Raw genomic sequence first — 21428 nt, 5'->3', positions numbered from 1 at the left:
TCCTGAATCCGGAATCCGGCTGCTGTGGAAATCTTAGGAAAACACAATAATGTCAAGTTGACATTCGTTCCCGAGGGATGCGTGAGGCAGTAGTGAATGTGTTATTCCTCATGATACGCATATGTTGAAGTGATAAAATGTGTTTAGGCAAGCGGATCGTCTCTAAATTGCGTTTGAGAGTACTGCAGCTTGTATATGTGTGGTGAGGTAAGTAAAAGTGCGCAAGGGGTTTTCAGTAGCCTACATTAAAGTTTTATTGGGCTTGTCTGCATTCCGCAAAGTTACGATGGTTCGAGTGAACACTTACATAAGAGGGAGAAGAATGGAGAGAAACTTGTTTAAATTAAAGTAGGGTAGGGATAATATTTAAATCAGCAGAAGCCACAAGTTGATTTCAGGTGCTGTTCCATAAAGGCCTGCTTATATCGTAATGTTTGGAAAAACTTCGTCTGTAACACAGCCGTTGCAAACAAATACTAAAATAGTTATTAGTTATCATTTAGTGTGCTGCTTTACGTGTGCTTACCTCCTCCCATTGTCCCTCACCTTTACCCACTCTCCATCTAATGGCCTCAGATCTTGACAAAATCAGTCAGCACTTGGCTTTTAACTTCACAACCAGTTAGAGTGCTCTTATTCATGCGAGAATGCAGCAAGGATTTGAAGCTAGTTCTGTCATGGCTGTTGTGTTGAATGTATTACTGGAACCTTCTCCAAACAACTAGGAGGTTTTACAAGGACCTGTTGGCTAATTTACTGGTATGCTTTTAGGTATGGTGTGAAATATAAATGTTAGGAGGGTGTGGAGGACAAACTTGCCCCAGTTAGGCTTCTGTGCTTGCTTAGTGTAAGGTCTCTTTTGATTGTGTATGTCTAGGTTGGTGGTAGATGATGGCAGCCACAGGAGTACCCTCTAATGTTTAATAATATCCAATTCAATCCTGCATCATCCTTGAACATGCTTGGGGTTTCATTCAATCGGGATTTATCTTGGAAAGATCTCTTGTAAAGTCTGCTTCCAAGAGATTGTGTGTCCTAAGCTGACTTTGTACTTTCTTTACTCCTGCACTGTTGTTGACTTTATACATGGGTTTTATTCACCCTTGTGTGGAGTACAACTCTTGTGTGTGGGGAAGCTCTCCACATACAGCTCTTCTCAGTAGGTTGGAGTCAAAGGTTTTTCGTCTTATTAACTCTCCTCCTCTTACTGGCTCCCTTCAACCTTTGTCTCTTTGCTGCACTGTTGCATCTTTATCTCTTTTCTGCCGTTACTTCCATTGCCACTGCTCCTCTGAACAGTCTGCTTGTATCCCTCCACCTCTAGAACCGTCGCGTAGCACCCGTCTTGCAACAAACTCTCATCCCTTTTCTGCCCAACTCTCTAATGCAAGAGTTAACCATTACTCCCAGTCCTTCATTTATGCAACAGGTTAACTCTGGAACTGTCTCCCTCTGTCTGTATTTCCTATTTCCTATGACCTCCAATCTTTCAAAAGCAGTGTGTCCGGACATCTCAAAATGAACGGATCTTGAATTTGGCTCTCTTTTGTATTGTTTGGTTTTTTCTTGGAAGGAACTGTTATGCTGGCTCCTAGCCTTTGGTTCCTTCTTCCTTACTAAAAAAAAAAGAATTAAAAAAAAAAATCCACTCACTTGAGGTAGTGCTGCTGATTTTTCCTTCATCATTATCATTCTTTTTCTGTGTCAGCCCTTCTCTCTTAGTATTTCTCCCATCTTTCCTATCACTCTTAAATAGTCTCCTTTCAATTTCAGGTGGCTTTACACTGAGTGACAAGTCAGACTGTTTCCTATATGTAAGTTAGGGAACCATTTACAGTGTTGGGTGGTAACCATATAACCAACCCACACATGTTCCCTATGTGTGAGCAAGTGGTTTGGCCGAGGGTTAGTGACCCTTCCCATAAAGCGACTAACTCAAAGACAAAAGGCCACCCCTTGCAGGATTATGACATCTGGCCATACCGGTAGATAGATAGAGAGATGTCTGTGTTAGGTTGAATGGGATCTGAGTAGGTTAATGCCCCAAACATCCTGTCTTAAATGCCAGGAAACTTATTATTTCAGCAGTGAAAGTGGACTTTTTAAATGTTTTTTATGTTGTTCGTTTGATTTTTTTATAGATTCTTATCGCAAATCATCAATTTTCCCACCACTACCCTTGGGATAAAGGGTATCACAACTGGAAAGTGGTGGCGACCATCATCCAGTCACTTGATGTAGTGCTGCCTACTTCTTCCTTAGCCTTTATCATTCTTTTTCTGTGCCTGCCCTCCTCTCTTCCTATTTCTCCCATCTTTCCTGTCACTTCTGATTGCTTTTCTTGCCATTACAGGTGACTTTACATTGAGTGACAAGCCAAATGGTTTCCTGTAGCTTTACATTGAGTGACAAGCCAAATGGTTTCCTGTAGCTTTACATTGAGTGACAAGCCAAATGGTTTCCTGTAAGCCAAATAACCATTTACAACGCTAGGTGGTAACCATACAACAAACCATATGTGCTCCCTACGTGTCAACAAGTGGGTTGGTGGAGGGTTAGTGCCCCTCCCCATAAAACAAATAACTCAAAGTCAAATGGCCACCCCTTATGGGATTATGGTGTCTGGCAATAGATAGATAGATAAACAGCTGGAAAGTGAATGATTTTTGATAGAAAAGACTATCAAATAAATGGCATAAAAAAACATTAGATAAACATAGATTCATTGCTGAAATTGCATTTTGGCTTCTGTTAAACAATAACCCAAAGTAGCATTGTTGGTGAAAGGTCAGTTTCTGGAAATACTGTCTATCTATGAACCGTATCTATAACTAGATGCCATAATCCCATAAGGGGTGGCTGTTTGACTTTGAGTTAGTTGTTTTACAAGGAGGGACACTAACCCTCTGCCAACCCACTTGCTTACATGTAAGGAACACATATGGGTTGGTTATATGGTTACCATCCATAAATGTTATATATTTACATATACTGGTTTAAAGTACATTTTGTTCTTTTGGTTTAATGAAATATAGATGGTCTGTATTTTGTAAACCAAGCCAAACAGAATCAAACCTAACAGAAACGTCGTGTTATTTAATTCTATCCTGTTACCATAGTAACTTTTGTCACACACCATATCAGAAGTCCACCAGATTAGAAATGCTGCAAGGGTGGACAACTCAGCAGAGATGGCAATTAATAACTAGCAGTAGGAGAATATGGAAGTAGATGTTAAAGTACTGGTACTTTATATATTGCAGCACTGGGTGTAGCATTCCAATATTATAAATCCTGTTACGTAAACTGTGTGCGAAATGATTACAATATAATTTATATATAACAGTCATTAGTGTAGCTGCTTTACATGCACCTAATGCTTGTTTGATTAAAAAAATTTTTTTTTTACAGTATTCCAATATATGTTACTGTATTTTACTGGTGTGAGTGCATGATAAAAGAGGAGAGAAATTCCAAATGTACAATAATTCCTCCACCCCCAATGCTGTATATTGGAAGAGGTATGAGACCGTTTGTAGTGTCAGTGCTAGTGGTGGAGTGGCCTCATTTCTATAACAATGCAGAAAGATGGAGTTTCTAGTCCCCAACTCTTTCTTTTTTGTGGTCACCTTTTATAACATGCATAGATCTTGTGGACAGTGGCACAGGCAGTCCTCACTTAAAGTGTAGAATGTATGAATTGAAAATGCTTCTTTAAACAATTATAGAGTTTTGGGTTCATGGTTACATAGTTTAAAACACACACACACACACACACACACACACACACACACACACACACACACACACACACACACACAGAATCTAAATCCTGGCTTTAAAATAACCTTATAATGACTCGTGAGCAACTTTAATTGAGCAAGGTGCAAATTCATCAGCAACTGAATAAAGAAATAAAGAGAAACAACTTTACATAGGGACAACAAGCATTAGGGTGCAACATAATAGTTAGCTCTTAACTGCAAGTCATCCCTTTGCAGAATGGCTGGCTGGTGAGTTGCCAAGATGCTGCCAAGTCGAGGAGCACGAAGTACGCAGAGAGAAAATGTTGCTCCAAAGAAGAGAGTGACTTTCTTAGGTCCTGTCACACCTACGTAAGTACTCTTTTATCGTCATCCTATATTGTGTTAATCTACTGGTAAGAGTATAATTTCCTTGTTTTCTAAATTGAGATGAAAGTCAGTACCCAGTAGTATATTTCTACTACATATATGTGTAGCAAATGCATTTTGAAAGTGTTTTAGTATGCAACTGTTCAGGGAATGGTGTTTGAGTTTAATTTCTGGTGATTTTATTTTTATATTAAGTTTTTAAGAAATCTTAGTGTCGATTTTTCTCATATCTAGAAACATATGCCCATTTACTGTGTTAAGATCTGACTGATAGGCAAATAATAACTTTCTGTATGTATCTCAGTCATTCACTGAGAAACCCCTGTACTGGGTATGGATGACTACCGGTAAGGTCTGTGCAGTAACACCTTTCATATTCTTGAAAAAGCTGAAGTATAGTGCATTTTTGACAGTATTGAGTTTGCATAGTGCTGAAATTCATTTACCACCTTTATTTATTCCTGTTCACATTTATACTCAAACAGGAGGGTGAATAAACCACGACCTGTTGGAACAGAAGCAAGAGGCATGAGACTCAAGAATACTGTGAACCTATCTCCCCCTTCTGCAATCCAGGATGTCCATAGGAAGCCACCTTTGTCAGAGAGGTCCCAGTTCAGCAGACCACACTCAAAAACAACGGTTCTTGGCACTCCTCTCAAAACCAGACTGAACTGCAACCATCTCAGACCAAAGTGTGTGTGTTCATTCAGTGCCAATAAAAAGAGAGCAGCCAAAGGAAGACAAAGGAAGTCATTGGTGTCAGGACCAAGGAGCACTTTGCTTTCTACTCGCACACTTCCAAGAGGGGAAATCAATGGTCGCAAGACTTACTTAGAAAAAAGTGATGCAGTATCTGTGCTTGATGGTAACTGGCAACCAGGCTTAGAAGTGGGTTCGGTGGAGAGTGGTAGAGAAGTGCCGAGTGAATACAATATTATGTCAGATGATGGTAAAGAAAATAGCACATCCATAGGACTAGGTGATGGTAACAAAAAGACAGTTAAATTTGCTGATAGTACGAGGAGAGAACAACCGAGACGTAATAACAGTTCTGGACCTCACAGAAGAAGCAAAAGACATAATGAAGCAAGTGATGTTGATGGAAGTCACGCTTACAATCGTCTTCAAAGTAGTTATCAGACTATTGGTGATGTAAACTCTAAAAGAGAATTAAACACCTTGGGACACCATTCAGAGCCTAGAGTTTTGTCTGATAATGGCAGTACATCTTTTACAGATAACCAGAAGCAAACAGACTCATCAGATTACTGCAGACTGTGTGAGTTAGCAAGGATTGATCTTTCTGAGGATTCTGTGGACAACAGAGAGAGTACCACTAATCGAACTTTGCCACCCTATTATGCAGATATTCCTGACCTACCTGCATATCTCAGTGATGAACCCTGCCTGCTGTGCCGAAGGTATGGCAAAGATCATTATTACATTAATGATAACAATCACTGTGAACTGTGTGAAAGAGATCACAGAGCATTTACTAGCTCAGGTATCAGAAAGGGTGAAAAACCAGCTTTTTCGGAATCTCTTCCAGCATGCCATCCATACCCCAACTCAAACCTAAAGGAAGATACAAAACCTAACTATTCCAAAACCCGGCCCTCTTTACACCGACAGTCATCATCCCCAGGTCTGTATACGAAAAGGGAGGAGTCTGAGAGGCCACAAACTATTCCTTATGAACCGAGGACAGACCTGGTGAAAGACCTGAAAAAAAGACTGGAGGCGGAGTATAGGAGAAATAACTACCAGGTGAACTATGTGCTGTAGTTTCATTTTATATTTCACAAGTGGATTTAACCCATGAATCAGATGATAATTTTTCATTTTTAAGGTTACTCTTTCTTCCATCAGACAATTCACTTCAGCTTTGGGAGGAACGTCACATTTTGAAAGGATTTATTTTGATAGTTTTAAACTCCTTCCCTATAAAAGATCTCACTTTAGTTGATCAGAATATTTTGGATGCAAGAATAAGAAGAAAGTGTCTTGATGTTAAAGAGGTGTAAATTGCTATAGTTCATCAGGATTTGTGTGCTGTATATATATCCAGTGCTGGGCAGGTGCGCAAACACTTGCGCAAAGCGCAATTGCGCACCGTTGCGCTCCGGTGAATATTGTTTGCGCATTGCGCACTGCACGAGACCATGCGCAATATTGCGCATGTGCACCTGCCTTGTGCACCTGTCCTGTGGATTGCACAGTGCACAATCCAAGGGACACGTGGTCTTGGTAGCTTCCCGTATGGACAAGGAATGGGGGAGGCTCGGGCAGGTCGCGAGGGTTCTGCTGGGGGGAGGTGGGAGGGACGGAGGGTAGTAGCATTTCTTAATATGCTTCAACAGAGATGACGTATTTTAATATTTTTTAAATTATTATTATTAGTAGTAGTAAACAATAATGAATTAAAAATACATTATTTATTAAGAGTAGCATATGCAGTTCCTTACAAAAATCATTAAAGCATATTATTTAAACCAAATATCCACAGCCTATTAAGTTATTAGGCTGTGGATATTTGGTTTAAATAATATGTTTTAATGATTTATGTAAGGAATTGCATATGGTATTGTATATCTATATTAAATTTTTAAATAAAATATCTTGAGAAATGCAGATAAAAGTAAAACTGGCAACATCACAGCCTTTGTTTCCCTGTCCCTCTGCTTCACAGCCCGCTCAGTCCTATAACTGTTTGAACTTCCACGAGTGAAAAAGTTACTACATGGCAGTACTGTGATACTAACTCTAATGTATGGAAGTGAAGCTTTGACCTTGTGGGAGGGACAGAAGTCAGGAGTGAGAGCAGTGGAAATGAGTTATTTGAGAGGAGTATGTGGAGTTACATGGAGAGGCAGACTGACAAACGAGGGAGTGAAGGAGCGTTGTGGAGTGGATGTTGATGTGATAAGAAGTGTTAGGAGAAACACATTGAGGTGGTTTGGTCATATGGAGAGGATGAAGAGTGAGAGATTAACGAGACGAGTATGTGAGTATGTGAGGGGGGGAGAGGGAGGGGGAGGCCAAGGATGAGATGGAGGGATGGAATGGAGAAGTATGTGAGAGAGGGGGGTATCAACTGGGAGCAGGGCAGTGAAATGGCAGGGGACAGGGTGATGTGGAGGCGATCTGTTGCTTGTTTGTGGCCAGTGGCCACCCATTACATGATTTAGGCATCTAGGAATAGATAGATAAAATAATAATAAATAAAAGTAAGTATGCTACTTTTAGATTTCTCAATATTTTACAGTAATTCCCACAAATATATGCAAATGGTTAGCGCTAGCGAGTAGCGACATTGCGCAAGCTAAATATTAGATTGTGCACTTGTGCAAATTACAAATATTAGAAAATAATAAATAAAAGTAAGTTTATCTATCTATCTATTGCCAGATGCCTCAATCCCGTTCGGGGTGGCCACAAACAAATTGCCTCCACTTTGCCCTGTCCCCCTCCATTTCACTGCCCTGCTCCCAACTCACACCCCGCTCTCTCATATACCTCTCCACCCCATCACTCCATCTCATCCTCATCCTTCCCCTCACTCTTCCCCCCTCCACCTCACTCACATACACTCTCTTCGTCAGTCTTTCACCCTCCATCCTCTCCACATGGCCAAACCACCTCAGTGTGTTCCTCATAACGCTTCCTATCACATCCACATCCACACCACAACGCTCCTTTATATCCTCATTCGTCAGCCTGTCTGTCCATGTGACTCCACAGGCTCCTCTTAAATAACTCATTTCCACTGCTCTCACTCTTGACTTGTGTCCTTCCAGCAACGTCCAAGCTTCTCTTCCGTACGTTAGAGTTGGTACCACAATACTGTCATGTAGTAACTTTTTCTCTTCCCTGCTTCTTATCACTGCTTTCAAGGAACCAGCAACCTTTCTTCCCTGCTGTACCCTTTCAAGCACTTCACCTCCAAACCTCCATCCTTACTCATCACACTACCCAAGTACTGTACTTAAACGTACTCACATTTTCCAATTCCTCACCGTGCAACCTCGCTGTACATTCACTGACTTTACCTCTCTCAGAGACCATCACTTTACTCTTCCCTACATTCACCTTTAGATTCCATTTCTTACACACTCTCCCAAACTCATCCACCAAGCCTTACAGCTCTCCTTCGTCTTCACTCAACAACACAGTATCATCTGCAAACAACAGTACAGGGAGTTTCCAAACACTACTCTCTCTCACCAGGGCCACTCCAACATCCACCTTCCTACCTTGTATCATTTTTATTACCTCATCCATGTACAGATTGAACAACCATGGAGACATGACACATCCCTGTTTCAACCCAACCTTCAAAGAGAAAAATTCACTTAGTTCACCATCCACACGCACTGCAGCCTTAGCACCATGATACATACTCTTTACAGCATTCAGCAACTTCCCATCTACTCCATATATTCTTAATACTTTCCACAATCCTTGTCTATCCACCCTGTCATATGCTTTCTCCAAATCCATGAAAGCTGCATACAACTTCTTTCCCTTCTCTAGGAAAGTAAGTAAGTATGCTATTTTATGTAAATATCTCAATATTTTACAGTAATTCCCACAAATATATCGAAATGGTTTGCGCTTGCGCTTTGCGACAGTGCGCAAGCTGAATATCTGCGCACTTGCGCTTGCGCAAGGTAGTGAATTGTGGATTGCGCTTTGCGCTTGCTCAAGGTCCTTCTTCTTTTGCGCTGCCCACCACTGTATATATCCATTTCATTGCATACCGGTATGTATAAGGTCTGAGTTCCATACATAAATGCACTGGTAGCCAGATTTGTCAAGGTTAATGAAACCTAAAGTTTTTCTTGTAAACAATTAAGTTTACACACTTTACAAGAAAAAGTTAATTTACAGCTGTATATGCTTAGCAGATTAATTTTGGCTTAATTGCACACTGTTTGGTCATTCCTGTTTCACTTCATACTTTGCTTAAAACAAAATTGAAAATAGTGAACCATATTTAGTCTGCAGTGCGTTTATATCCATTGAGCACAAATTTAAATACTGCACTTTCCCATACCATCTGGTGGTGTTAGGGAAATTGCATTAGAGTATATTTGATGTAGCAGGGATGAATTTAACACATCGTATTCTTATTCAGTAACAGATGGTTTTCCATTCTTAAAGTAAGATTGAATAACTTTTATAAACTGTTTTTTTAAGATTTTCTTGCAGTATTGTAATATCAAAAAGTAGTAGAAAGTAGAGATGTATCGGATATCTGCATCTGCATCCTCATATGCAGAACATCTGCATTATTTTTAAAATTTGTGTCCACATTTATGATAAAATAAACATCCGCATTCGTATTTGCGATTTAATAAACATCTGCATATGCATCTTTACCATACAAAGACACTGAAAAACAAGAACTGGCAGCGCTGAATTCTTCTTATCCCACCGTCAGAAAGTGCGACATGACCAGATTTAGCTTAATTATGCAAAATTTGGCATATTTTTCCTGGAAATCATTGATTTAGCACAAAATTTAACATATTGTCAAATTGTTCACATTACCAGAGAAATTTTGTCCATAAAATACTCACAAACATGATTAATTATTATTCATGATTTTTGTCGCAAGAATAGAGATGTACTGTATTGGATATCTGCATCTGTATCCACGTATGCAGAGCATCCGCATTGTTTTATAAATCCACATCCGCATCTGCAGCTGCATTTGTGATGAACATCCACATCCGCATTTGTGATTTAATAAACATCCGCACCCACATCTACATTTGCGATTTAATAAACATCTGCATCCGCTGATCTCTGAATTCAGGCATCCATTACATCTCTGTTAGAATACAAAGTAACCCTCACACAAGTATTTTATTATTTATTGAGAAGTTTTAATTTACATATCTTCCATCATCATTTCCTTCCAGATTAATTACTGTATTTATTCTTTTCTTCCCACTCTTAATATTCTTTATTTCATATGAATTTTTTTCTTATATCCACCACAACTACTTATTTTTCTCCACCACTGAATCTTTCAGTATCCATATCCCACCGTCTTATTGCTTTCTTACTAACGGACACCTTGTACAATACCAGTTTGTGTTACTGATTTGCAGGCTGCGGATAAACGTTCTGACAGGCAATGGAAGTCATGGGATGCAGAAGACACCAGGTTGGCCAGCACCCGACATCGCATCCTGGACCGGGACCCCAGTCTTTCTCATAAATGTCAGTTGGGGTTGTTTCTTCCTTTGTTATTCATGGCTACTATGACTTTTAGAATGAGGGATCTCTCCAAAACTGAATAAAACTGTATGTAGATATATATATATATCTATCTGTCTATCTATTGCCAGACGCCTCAATCCCGTTTGGGGTGGCCACAAACAAATCGCCTCCAAGTCGCCCTGTCCCCCGCCATTTCACTGCCCCGCTCCCAACTCACACTCCCCTCTCTCATATACCTCTCCACCCCATCCCTTCATCTCATCCTCGGCCTCCCTCTCCCTCTTTCCCCTTCCACCTCACTCACATACACTCTCTTCGTTAGTCTTTCACCCTCCATCCTCTCCACATGGCCAAACCACCTCAGTGTGTTCCTCATAACGCTTCCTATCACATCGACATCCACACCACAACGCTCCTTTATATCCTCATTCGTCAGCCTGTCTCTCCATGTGACTCCGCAGGCTCCTCTTAAATATCTCATTTCCACTGCTCTCACTCGACTTGTGTCCTTCCAACAACGTCCAAGCTTCACTTCCATACGTTAGAGTTGGTATCACAATACTGTCATGTAGTAACTTTTTCACTTCCATGCTCACTTCCTTGTTACTTATCACTGCTTTCAAAGAACCAGCAGCCTTTCTTCCCTGCTGTACCCTTTCAAGCACTTCACCCTCCAAACCTCCATCCTTACTCATCACACTACCCAAATACTTAAACGTACTCACATTTTCCAATTCCTCACCATCCAACCTCGCTGTACATTCACTGACTTCACCTCTCTCTAAGACCATCACTTTATTCTTCCCTGCTTTCACCTTTAGATTCCGTTTCTTACACACTCTCCCAAACTCATCCACCAAGCCTTGCAGCTCCCCTTTGTCTTCAGTCAACAACACAGTATCATCTGCAAACAACAGTACAGGGAGTTTCCAAACACTATCCTCTCTCGCCAGGGCCACTTCAACATCCACTACCCTACCTTGTACCTCTTTCATTACCCCATCCATGTACAGATTGAACAACCATGGAGACATGACACATCCCTGTTTCAACCCAACTTTCAAAGAGAAAAATTCACTTAGTTCACCATCCACACGCACTGCAGCCTTTGCACCATCATACATACTCTTCACAGCATTCAACAACTTCCCATCTACTCCATGTATTCTTAACACTTTCCACAATCCTTGTCTATCCACCCTGTCATATGCTTTCTCTAAATCCATGAAAGCCGCATACAACTTCTTTCCCTTCTCTAGAAACTTTTCCACTAAAGATCTAAGAATGAATATCTGATCTACACAACCTCTTCCCTTCGTAAAGCCTCCCTGTTCTTCTCCAACTAATTTCTCTGTTCTTTCTCTAACTCTGTCAATAAGTATCCTACCATACACTTTTCCTATTATACTAAGAAGACAAATGCCCCTATGATTACCACACACTTCTTGTTCCCCTTTTCCTTTGTACAAGGGAATTATTATACATGACTTCCAATCCTCCGGGACTCTGCCTTCCTCCCAGGCCAATCTACACATCTTCCACATCCATTCTACTACTATCGCTCCCCCATGCTTCAGCATTTCACCACACACTCCATCAATTCCTGGGGCTTTCCCCAATGTAACTTTCTTCATTCCTTCCACAATTTCTGTCCTTGTGATTTCTTCTTGTCTTCTCACCTCCCTCCTTCTCCCAGCCATTCCCCAAACACTTATACTCGCATTCCTTCCATCCTCTGTGTTCAACAATTCCTTAAAGTGTTCTTTCCATCTGCTCACTTTTTCTCCCTTCTCCACTAGTAATCTACCATTTTTATCTTTCACTCCCCTGCTAACTTCACTTCCACCTCGTCTTACTATGTATATATATATATATATATATATATATATATATATATATATATATATATATACAGTATATCTATCTATCTATCTATATACCTAGGCTGCTTCCCCCAAGGAAAGGGAGGTAGCCGAGACAGGACGACACACTCTCCATTTACTCATCCATACAAACACATTCATTCGCATCTTAGCCCCAAAGGGGAGAACGGACAGATCCTCACCGCACCACACCGCACAAGGGTCAACTGCGCAATGCGATCAGTGACATCCGCAGCAGGGCCCGACAGCAGAACTGGTTTACCCCTGCCACATCATAACAGACCCATCCCCTTACCCGCACCTGACCTGACTAGCTGATCAGACCAAATGCGGGAGAATATCCCCTCAGGGCTGCGTCATCACTTATTCATTCACAATTTCTCTCCATTTATTTCTGTCACGCACGCATATATATAGAGTATATATATATATATATATATATATATACAGTACCACGTTGAGTACACCGCTTCCCGTCCGATCAGCGAAGTTAAGCAACGTTGGGTCTGGTTAGTACTTGGATGGGTGACCGCCTGGGAACACCAAATGCTGTTGGCATCCCTACATGTCAAGTGGGGTTGGTGGAGGATTAGTGCCCCTCTCTGTAAAACAATTAACTCTAAGCCCTTGGCCACCCCGTGTGGGATACATGGCATCTGGCAATGAATGAAAATGAAAAAACTATATATATATATATAGATAGATAGATAGATAGATAGATAGATAGATAGTGGTGTGACATGACCCTTGTGTGTTGTACTTTTGCAGGTATACACCGATACCAGCAGAATGACCGGCTGTTTCTGGAGCCCACAGTGACGAATAAGGAGGGACGCAGTGTGTGTAGCCAGTGTGGTGCCCCCCAGCCCAGCAACCCCCACACTGACCCATACCTCTACCACATCACACTGGGAGGTATAAATGATAATAACACTAAGTCACATTCATCAAGAAGTAGAGTTGTACAAAACCCATTGACGGGAACTAGAAGGAGTCAGAAAAAAGATAAAAGTCCCTCAGGTGATACATCCAAGCATATATATGCAAAACTGAACAATAATATAAGTAAGATTCTGCCTGGTAATTTTGGGTATTCATTGCGTCGACAGTCCTCAAGCAGGATAAAACTAGCTAAACCGCACACTAAGCGACCCCCAAGTAGGTCCATGGCACTGGTGGATCATTTTGTTTAGTGGTGATAGTGTCATATTCCTGTTGGTTAAGGAGGATCCCTAGCTCCTGCTCCTTATCAGTGTATTTCTGTGATGTGGTACATCAATATTTCTCTGGTATTGTATGTGTGTAGTGTATTAAAAAGACCATAGATACCATACATGAGAATACCAAGGAGTAATATGGAGAATAAATACTCTAAGGGGGCAGTGCTAGAAAGTGTCCTTAGTTGACAAAAATACAGCATGTAGTCATTACCATTTGTGTTCATGAAGCATTTAGTCTGTGGCATATCACACTGTTGCTGTGTTAGTTTGTACTCCATTATGACATCGTTTTTATTTAATACTTGCTGTCCTCTAATATTTTAATTCAGCTCAAGGTAGACTTTCTGAATTGGAGGAATTGGATACAATCTTTATTAATCCTTTCACTAACAGGGGGCTCATCTAAGTTGGATAATGTAATTTGGAGGTTGCAAGTACATTTTTAATAAAAGTAACATCATGTGAGTGAAGTGTTCAGTTCATATCAAAACTGTTGCACATTATGGAAAACCTATTTCCCTTCCCAATTCTGCTTTTGTAGTAGATATAGTTTAGAACTGGGAAAAGTAGTAGAGTATGTCCATGTTCAAATTTTTGTGTTGGAGATTATATACAGTCACGGACAAAAGTTCACCTAATATTATATCTTCTGCACCCCACTTTCCTCTGCTAGCTCATATCTCTAAACTGAGAGGTGCATAGTATGTCACAGATGATTCATATTTATATGATGCATCAAATTGAAAGTGACAAGCAATCCTAAGTGTGAAGTAGAAGCAGTGAAACACACTACAGTAGTAGGCAAACTATGTCCCTGACTCTGCATTTGTATGGAATGTATTTAGATCTTAAATATTCATTCATCAAAGTGATCACAGTGTATGATCGAAGTTTGTTTGTTATGGAAAATATTTTATGTAGAGATACAAATACAGTATATTAATAAAGATTTTTATTTTCAAATGCACTCAGAAACACTGCATTTGTGTTTATAATTATCATGTGCTCGTTTTCATTTCATTATGAAGGCCAGATGCCAGTCATGTTTCAGTATGGTGATGCTGTTTTTTATTTTATTCTTACAAACACCAGATTTTAATCAGTTTTACAGAAACCTATTATATTGAGGGGGTTATATTGTTTTTTATCTCATAATTGTCAAGTTTTGTCCTAAACTGCATGTAACGATACTTTATTGGCAAGATTGAAGTAAAAAAGAATTTTCATCTTACTGGTGATGGTAACCCATTCACTATGTTGATGTCATATCTCAGTTTATTTGTGGTACTGTACTTTCGCATGATTTTATTCAGTCTAGGAAAGATATCTCGTATTGAAAGGGCTGGCAATATCTAACCTCTTTCTTTTGAAAAATCTATCCCAGGCAGAATAAAATCATATGATAGCATGAATAATATGTGAATGATGTCGTCAGGCTGAAGGGTTTAATACACTTGTTCCTTCAAACTTACCATACCTGATGAACTTTTCCGTAACAAAAATCATATCTTCTTTTCACGTGTCACAAAGTCACAAGGACTGTTCCCTGCATTCTTTTCCCATTTTTTGCCCTCTTTTTCTTTTTTTTACAGTGGACAGAGCATGGTGTAAGTAACATGAGCAGTTACCTATCATGTATAGTTCTGTTGGTATGACCCTTGGCCAGTCTAGACATGAACCCAGTGGACATCAGGAAACCAGCCTCTTCAGCCAGGTGCTCCCAGTGATCCATAGTTGAGGTTAAGCTGAAGGTTAGTCTGTGTTATGTGAGTGAGGTGCACACAGTGACTGTGTTGTGATGTGAGCAGCATCATTAGTGTGATGACAGCAGATTATTTGTAAATGGGCTTTGGTGTTGGTGCAAGCACATACAAAATAAGAAACTACTTAATGACTCCTAATTACTGGTATATTTTTTAGTTTTTGGCAAAGGATGCAGCCACTTTTCATCAGTTTATTGAAAAATTTTGAAGCATATAAATAAGTACAAAAACCTTATTGTTCTAGCATTCGTAGTTGCTCATTCAAACGATAATTATTATACAGTATATAATATATTCTTAAAGCTCTTTCCAGTATAAATTTATGGTTAAACCTGTTAAAAGCAATTACTTCTGAGAAATTACAACAGAAGTCAAGCTAAAGCCATGAACTGTATGCAGTTTTTAGTAATATACGAGTGAATTATCAGGCAAATTAATACTTGCAAATAACTCTACAGTGACCTGCCTTTATCATCAAAGCTTTAATTCTGTGCTTTTGAGAGTCCTCGCACAAAAGCTTGGAATTAAATCTGACCTATCATTAAAGCTCTTCCTACTGAAAACTTTCACAGTCATTTGTAACTAAACTTTGGATTAAGCAGTAATGACTCATGACATTACATTAACGTGTATGACTTCAGGCTGTATTTTATCATTAATCCTGACATTTGTTTTCACTGGACGTAGCATTTTCTACTACATAAGCTTTAGACTTTTATGCCTAATCAAAGTTTTCTTTTTGGTTCAGAAGTACAGTATTTTCATAACTTTATCTTGGGAATTTTGGACCTTGTTAGTGATTGAAATTCCAACCCACTTAATCTACTTCCTCAATAGTAGGTCCCTTGGAAGAACTATCGCCAGCAGTACCATTGGGAACACCATTCCCAGCACCATACAGTTTGGTGATGATGGGACTGCACACCTTCTCCACCTCCTTCTGTTTGTGTTCGTATTCATCCTTCTCAGCCAGTTGGTTTGCATCCAGCCACTTGATGGCTTCATTGCAGACATCCATTATCTTAGTCTTGTCTTCACTAGTCACCTTATCTTTAAGTTTCTCATCCTCCACAGCAGACTTCATATTAAAGCAGTATGATTCCAAGGAGTTCTTGGCCGCAATGCGTTCACGCTGTTTATCATCATCTGCCTTGTATTTCTCTGCATCTTTTACCATTCTTTCAATTTCCTCCTTACTCAATCGGCCCTTGTCATTTGTGATGGTTATTTTGTTCTCCTTACCAGTCGATTTGTCAGCAGCAGACACATTCAGAATACCATTAGCATCAATATCAAATGTGACTTCAATCTGTGGAACACCACGTGGTGCGGGGGGTATTCCAGTTAGCTCAAACTTGCCCAAAAGGTTGTTGTCTTTGGTCATGGCTCGTTCTCCTTCATACACCTGGATGAGAACACATGGCTGATTATCAGAGTAGGTGGTGAAGGTTTGGCACTGCTTGGTTGGGATGGTGGAATTGCGCTTGATTAGGGCTGTCATCACACCTCCAGCTGTCTCAATACCCAGTGAAAGTGGAGCAACATCCAACAGCAGCAGATCCTGTACAGCTTCAGACTTGTCACCACACAGAATGGCAGCCTGTACAGCAGCACCATAAGCCACAGCCTCGTCAGGATTAATAGATTTATTCAGCTCTTTTCCATTGAAGAAATCCTGCAGCAACTTCTGGATTTTGGGGATTCGTGTTGAGCCACCAACCATTACAATTTCGTGGATCATAGACTTGTCCATCTTGGCATCACGAAGGGATTTTTCTACTGGGTCTAGAGTTCCACGGAAAAGATCAGAACACATCTCCTCAAATCTGGCTCGTGTGATAGCAGAGTAAAAATCAATCCCTTCATACAGAGAATCAATTTCAATGCTGGCTTGTGCAGAAGAGGACAGAGTGCGCTTTGCTCGTTCACAAGCAGTTCTCAATCGGCGAACGGCTCTTTTGTTGTCACTCATGTCCTTCTTGTGTTTGCGCTTGAATTCTTGTAGGAAATGATTAACCAGGCGATTATCAAAGTCTTCTCCTCCCAAGTGAGTGTCTCCAGCAGTAGATTTGACTTCAAAAATGCCATCTTCTATGGTCAGTATAGAAACATCAAATGTACCACCACCAAGATCAAAGATAAGGACATTTCGCTCTTTCCCTACCTTTTTATCCAATCCATAGGCAATAGCAGCAGCAGTGGGCTCATTAATAATTCTGAGAACGTTCATGCCAGAGATTGCCCCAGCGTCTTTGGTAGCCTGGCGTTGGGAGTCATTGAAGTAAGCAGGTACAGTGATGACAGCATCCTTAACTGGTGACCCAAGAAAAGCTTCTGCTGTCTCTTTCATCTTTAGGAGCACCATGGATGAAATTTCCTCTGGGAAAAATGTTTTTGACTCTCCTTTATATTCTACTTTGATTGTAGGTTTACCGTTATCATTCACCACTTTAAAGGGCCAGTGTTTCATATCTGCCTGGACTGTTGCATCATTGAATTTCCTACCAATGAGCCTCTTAGCATCAAAGACTGTGTTGCTGGGATTCATAGCCACTTGATTCTTTGCAGCATCTCCAATTAGACGCTCTGTGTCTGAGAAGGCCACATATGACGGTGTGGTGCGGTTGCCCTGGTCGTTGGCAATGATCTCCACCTTGCCATGCTGGAACACTCCCACACATGAATAGGTTGTACCAAGATCGATACCAACTGCCTTCGCCATTTTCTGAAACATGAGTTACGGAACATTAGAAAATGAAATTCACTTTCTGGTACAGCTGTACATTTATTGATACTGGCATTTCTGCTGGAAGGTCTGTTACAGTATGCACAGTATATCTGGCTACTTCTGTGGGTTCCCAGAAGCTTTTTTTTTTTTTTTATAATATAATGTGTGAAATGATTATAATAATGTGATGATTGGTATAGCAATATATTTATTGTATAGGCAGTTTGGATTCTATTTATTTTTAGTACATGCCCAAGCAGTTGTGTTATTGAAGAGGAGCATGTGAAGTTATGTATACAGTATGGAGAGACAGACAGTCAAATGAGGAAGTGTTGTACAAACTGTACATACACTGCACTTGTTTAACCCTTCAATCTACTGATATCTTTTTGAGGGTTATTCTTGTTGCTACTGACTGACTTTATTCAGTTTAGGACAGCCTCCAGTAGAGAAGGAGTTAATTAAGGCTATATCTAACCCAGCTGGTTTGAAAAGTCAGTCCCAATGTGAATGAAATTGTTTTCAATTAATAAGAATACAGTAAACTATAAATACATCTTCTGAATTAAGGGGTTAATTTACACATTTCTGCATAGAGTGGGAGTGATAATAAATTTCTGCATAGAGTGGGAGTGATAATAAGTAGGTTGGCAAGCCAGTGATAAAGAGCAACCTTCAGGTTGGAGTGTAGGTGTAGTGAGGGTGTGTCTGGAACCTGCCCCAAGGTTGTTACCCCCATTCACATCGTAGGTAGAACACTTGCTTACTAACTGTTTAAGGATGTCACCTGTGAAAGGCACATATACACCATACACAGTGATAAACATACATATATAATATATGTACTGTAATGCCAAACAGTTCACACACACACACACACACACACACACACACACACACACACACTATTTTATGCATCCACTTATACATACATCACCAATGAAAATGATGTTCATCATCATCATCATCTTTTACGTCTGCCTGAAGATGTTGTGAAGGTGGATAAAAAAGCAGTCAAAGAAAAATGGGAGAACTAACAGAATGTTCATTGAAATGCCCCACACAATAATTCACACCTGATCAGTGAATGAACACCGACAGATATTGATAAAACCATCATCATCATCATAACTGCGTTTCCCACTTTCATAAATAATGGGGGGGGGGGAGGATGCAGACACGGGATAAAGGAAAACAGAAGTAGGAGAATGCCCAACGAGAGAGAGAGAGAGGACTCATCTCTGCTTCATCCACTCATCATTCAAAGGCTTCAAAATTCATCGGTAAAATGGTGGTAGAGGAGCTGGCAGTGATGGGTATCCTCAAGGGAAAGTAATAAGTGAAAGTGTACAGCAGTGAAACCTGGATGGAATGTTAGCACACACACACACACACACTCTCTCTCTCTCTCTCTCTCTCACGGGATCGTAAAGGTGGAGAAAATGTTTCCCCCCTCCGGATACGCCTCGGCACAAAAATAGAAGAGAATTTAAGGGATTTTTAAATATTCAAAACAGAAGAATCCATGAGAGAGAGAGAGAGAGAGAGAGAGAGAGAGAGAGAGAGAGAGAGAGAGCGAGCAGGGAGGGAGGATGGGAAAGTGGCACAGACCTTCCTTGAGACTTTATACGGTCGCGGCACAGGGTTAAGTCAGGCTGTGTGGGAGAGAGAGAGAGAGAGAGAAAGAGAGAGACTGTTCTTAGATACTGTACTTTCATTCCGCATACAGACGTTGAAGAAAGACAACCAAACATGTATCTGTCTTACTGCTTATCGATGTATGTCAGTCAGTCGATGTCTGTCTTTATCTGTCTGTCTATCTGGCAGTCTGCTTATTTATCTGTATGTCTACCTATATTCGTCTGTTTTTATCTGTGTGCTAATCTAAAGAGTGAGAGTAAAAGAGAGAGTGTGTATTTGACCGTGTGGGCTGGCTAGGGTGACTCACAACCGACTGGCCCTTCACTACACTCCACACACCACACCACCATCAACCACCACCACCACCACCACCATCATCATCAGTCACCATCATACCCACCACACTAACCTTCCGGGCTTTATTTGGTAGAGTGACCCGCCAACTTCCTGTCTGATGTTTTAAGGAGTGTGTTTAGAGATTTCAAGGTGGTCCAAGTCTGTTTTGTAGTCAGTGATCCTCTATTACTGCATGAGATTGCTGGTACTTCCTGATGCCCTTTTCTCTATGATGGATGGCACTGACTCGGAAGTTTTACCATTCGGGATGCAACCCTCCTAGCGTGAGATGCATTCCTCACGAATAAAGTAGCATGGTTGTAAATAGAATATGCCCCAGTAGTGTCTCACCCACCAATAAGTGAGATTAAGGCACTTCCCACAACTGAATATAATTTGGTAGGATGTGACTCGTCTACAGCAGATGGTCGTTGGCCTGAAAGTGCTGTAAGGTTAAGGAGAGAAGTTACATATTGCAGAGTGACTGTCGTTACTGCTTCATTTTTTTTTTCCTTTTATCCCTGTTTAATTTGTTTATATCCTGACAGTACCACCCGGAACACTGACCATATTTGGCAGCCACTGACTCATGCCTTCCTCCCCCACGCTTTCTCCATCCGTTCAGTCAGATGAGGTGTTTAGCCTACTTTATTCATTGCTTTTTATGGACGACTTAATAGGACAGAATTTATGATCGGAAGTATAGTATCCATTAGATCTTTCGGTACAAGTGCGTTCTCCCTTTAAAATAGTTTCGAGGTAGCAAGAAAAAAATCACAATTGAATTGGAAAGATTAGTTTTTTCACTAAGATGTCGTATTATTTTAGTTTATTCTTTGTACCTGCTGACGATTTTAGGCAGCGTAAGAACCACCTCTTATACTGAAGAGTTAAATGAAGCTATCATTAACCCCTCCAGTTCGAAAAATCCTCCCTGAGCTGAATAAAATCGTCCGCAGATAGTACGAGTATTTTTAAAGGCGTCCTCGTATTGAAGGGGTTAACCTCTTACTCCGTGACATTTTTTTTTGATATAGTTCATTCCACAGTCGAAGTATATTCAGACTATGGTTCATTCATTTTTAGATGGAGATTTTCGACTTATGGCAGATTTATTTTCCGTTGCACAGTGGCAGAATGGGACAACACCAGGACTCCATTCCATAGTAACCCACTTCTTCGTGATTAGTATCATATTCTAGTGTAAATCCCTTGTTAGAGCTCAAGGAGGAAAGATGGTAATTTTTCACCTAGTTAAAGTGAACATTCTACAGCTTTCTGCAGATGATTTTAAGATTTTTCAACACCTAGGATGACTTTGAACTGGAGGGGTTAGGTACAGCCCTCCTTTACCCTTTACAAGCTAAATAAAATCGTCTGGGTACCAAGGATAAATTACAAAATGACGTCGTGTGATTGAAAAGGTTACGGGCATTCGTGATGGAGAGATGGCAATTTTAGGCCGCTAGAGTAAAAAGTATAATTCCACA

The 21428-nt window shown here is 40.4% G+C and overlaps 2 protein-coding genes and 1 pseudogene across 2 annotated transcripts; 2 read left to right on the top strand and 1 right to left on the bottom strand.

Annotated features, from left to right (window-relative positions):
• The first annotated feature begins 96 nt into the window (after positions 1-96).
• Positions 97-13513, top strand: LOC145416610 (uncharacterized). The gene is made up of 5 exons (XM_080285542.1): positions 97-207; positions 4002-4115; positions 4619-5903; positions 10256-10367; positions 13019-13513. Exons 2-5 carry the CDS (start codon positions 4027-4029, stop codon positions 13441-13443), a joined length of 1911 nt encoding a protein of 636 aa, XP_080141668.1. The 5' UTR covers positions 97-207; positions 4002-4026; the 3' UTR covers positions 13444-13513.
• LOC145416847 (5S ribosomal RNA) lies at positions 12693-12808 on the top strand (annotated as a pseudogene).
• Positions 13514-15418: 1905 nt separating the features above from the next.
• On the bottom strand, positions 15419-17955 carry LOC145416784 (heat shock cognate 71 kDa protein-like). Its single transcript, XM_080285704.1, has one exon. The coding sequence runs from the start codon at positions 17953-17955 to the stop codon at positions 16051-16053; it is 1905 nt and encodes a 634-aa protein (XP_080141830.1). The 3' UTR covers positions 15419-16050.
• Positions 17956-21428: the final 3473 nt, after the last annotated feature.

This window comes from Coenobita brevimanus, chromosome 107 (genome assembly GCF_032717465.1).
Source record: "Coenobita brevimanus isolate Jiangsu-jjx chromosome 107, ASM3271746v2, whole genome shotgun sequence".
Lineage (NCBI taxonomy): Eukaryota > Metazoa > Arthropoda > Malacostraca > Decapoda > Coenobitidae > Coenobita > Coenobita brevimanus.
Note: the sequence above shows the minus strand (reverse complement) of the source record. Positions and strands in the feature narration are given on the sequence as shown.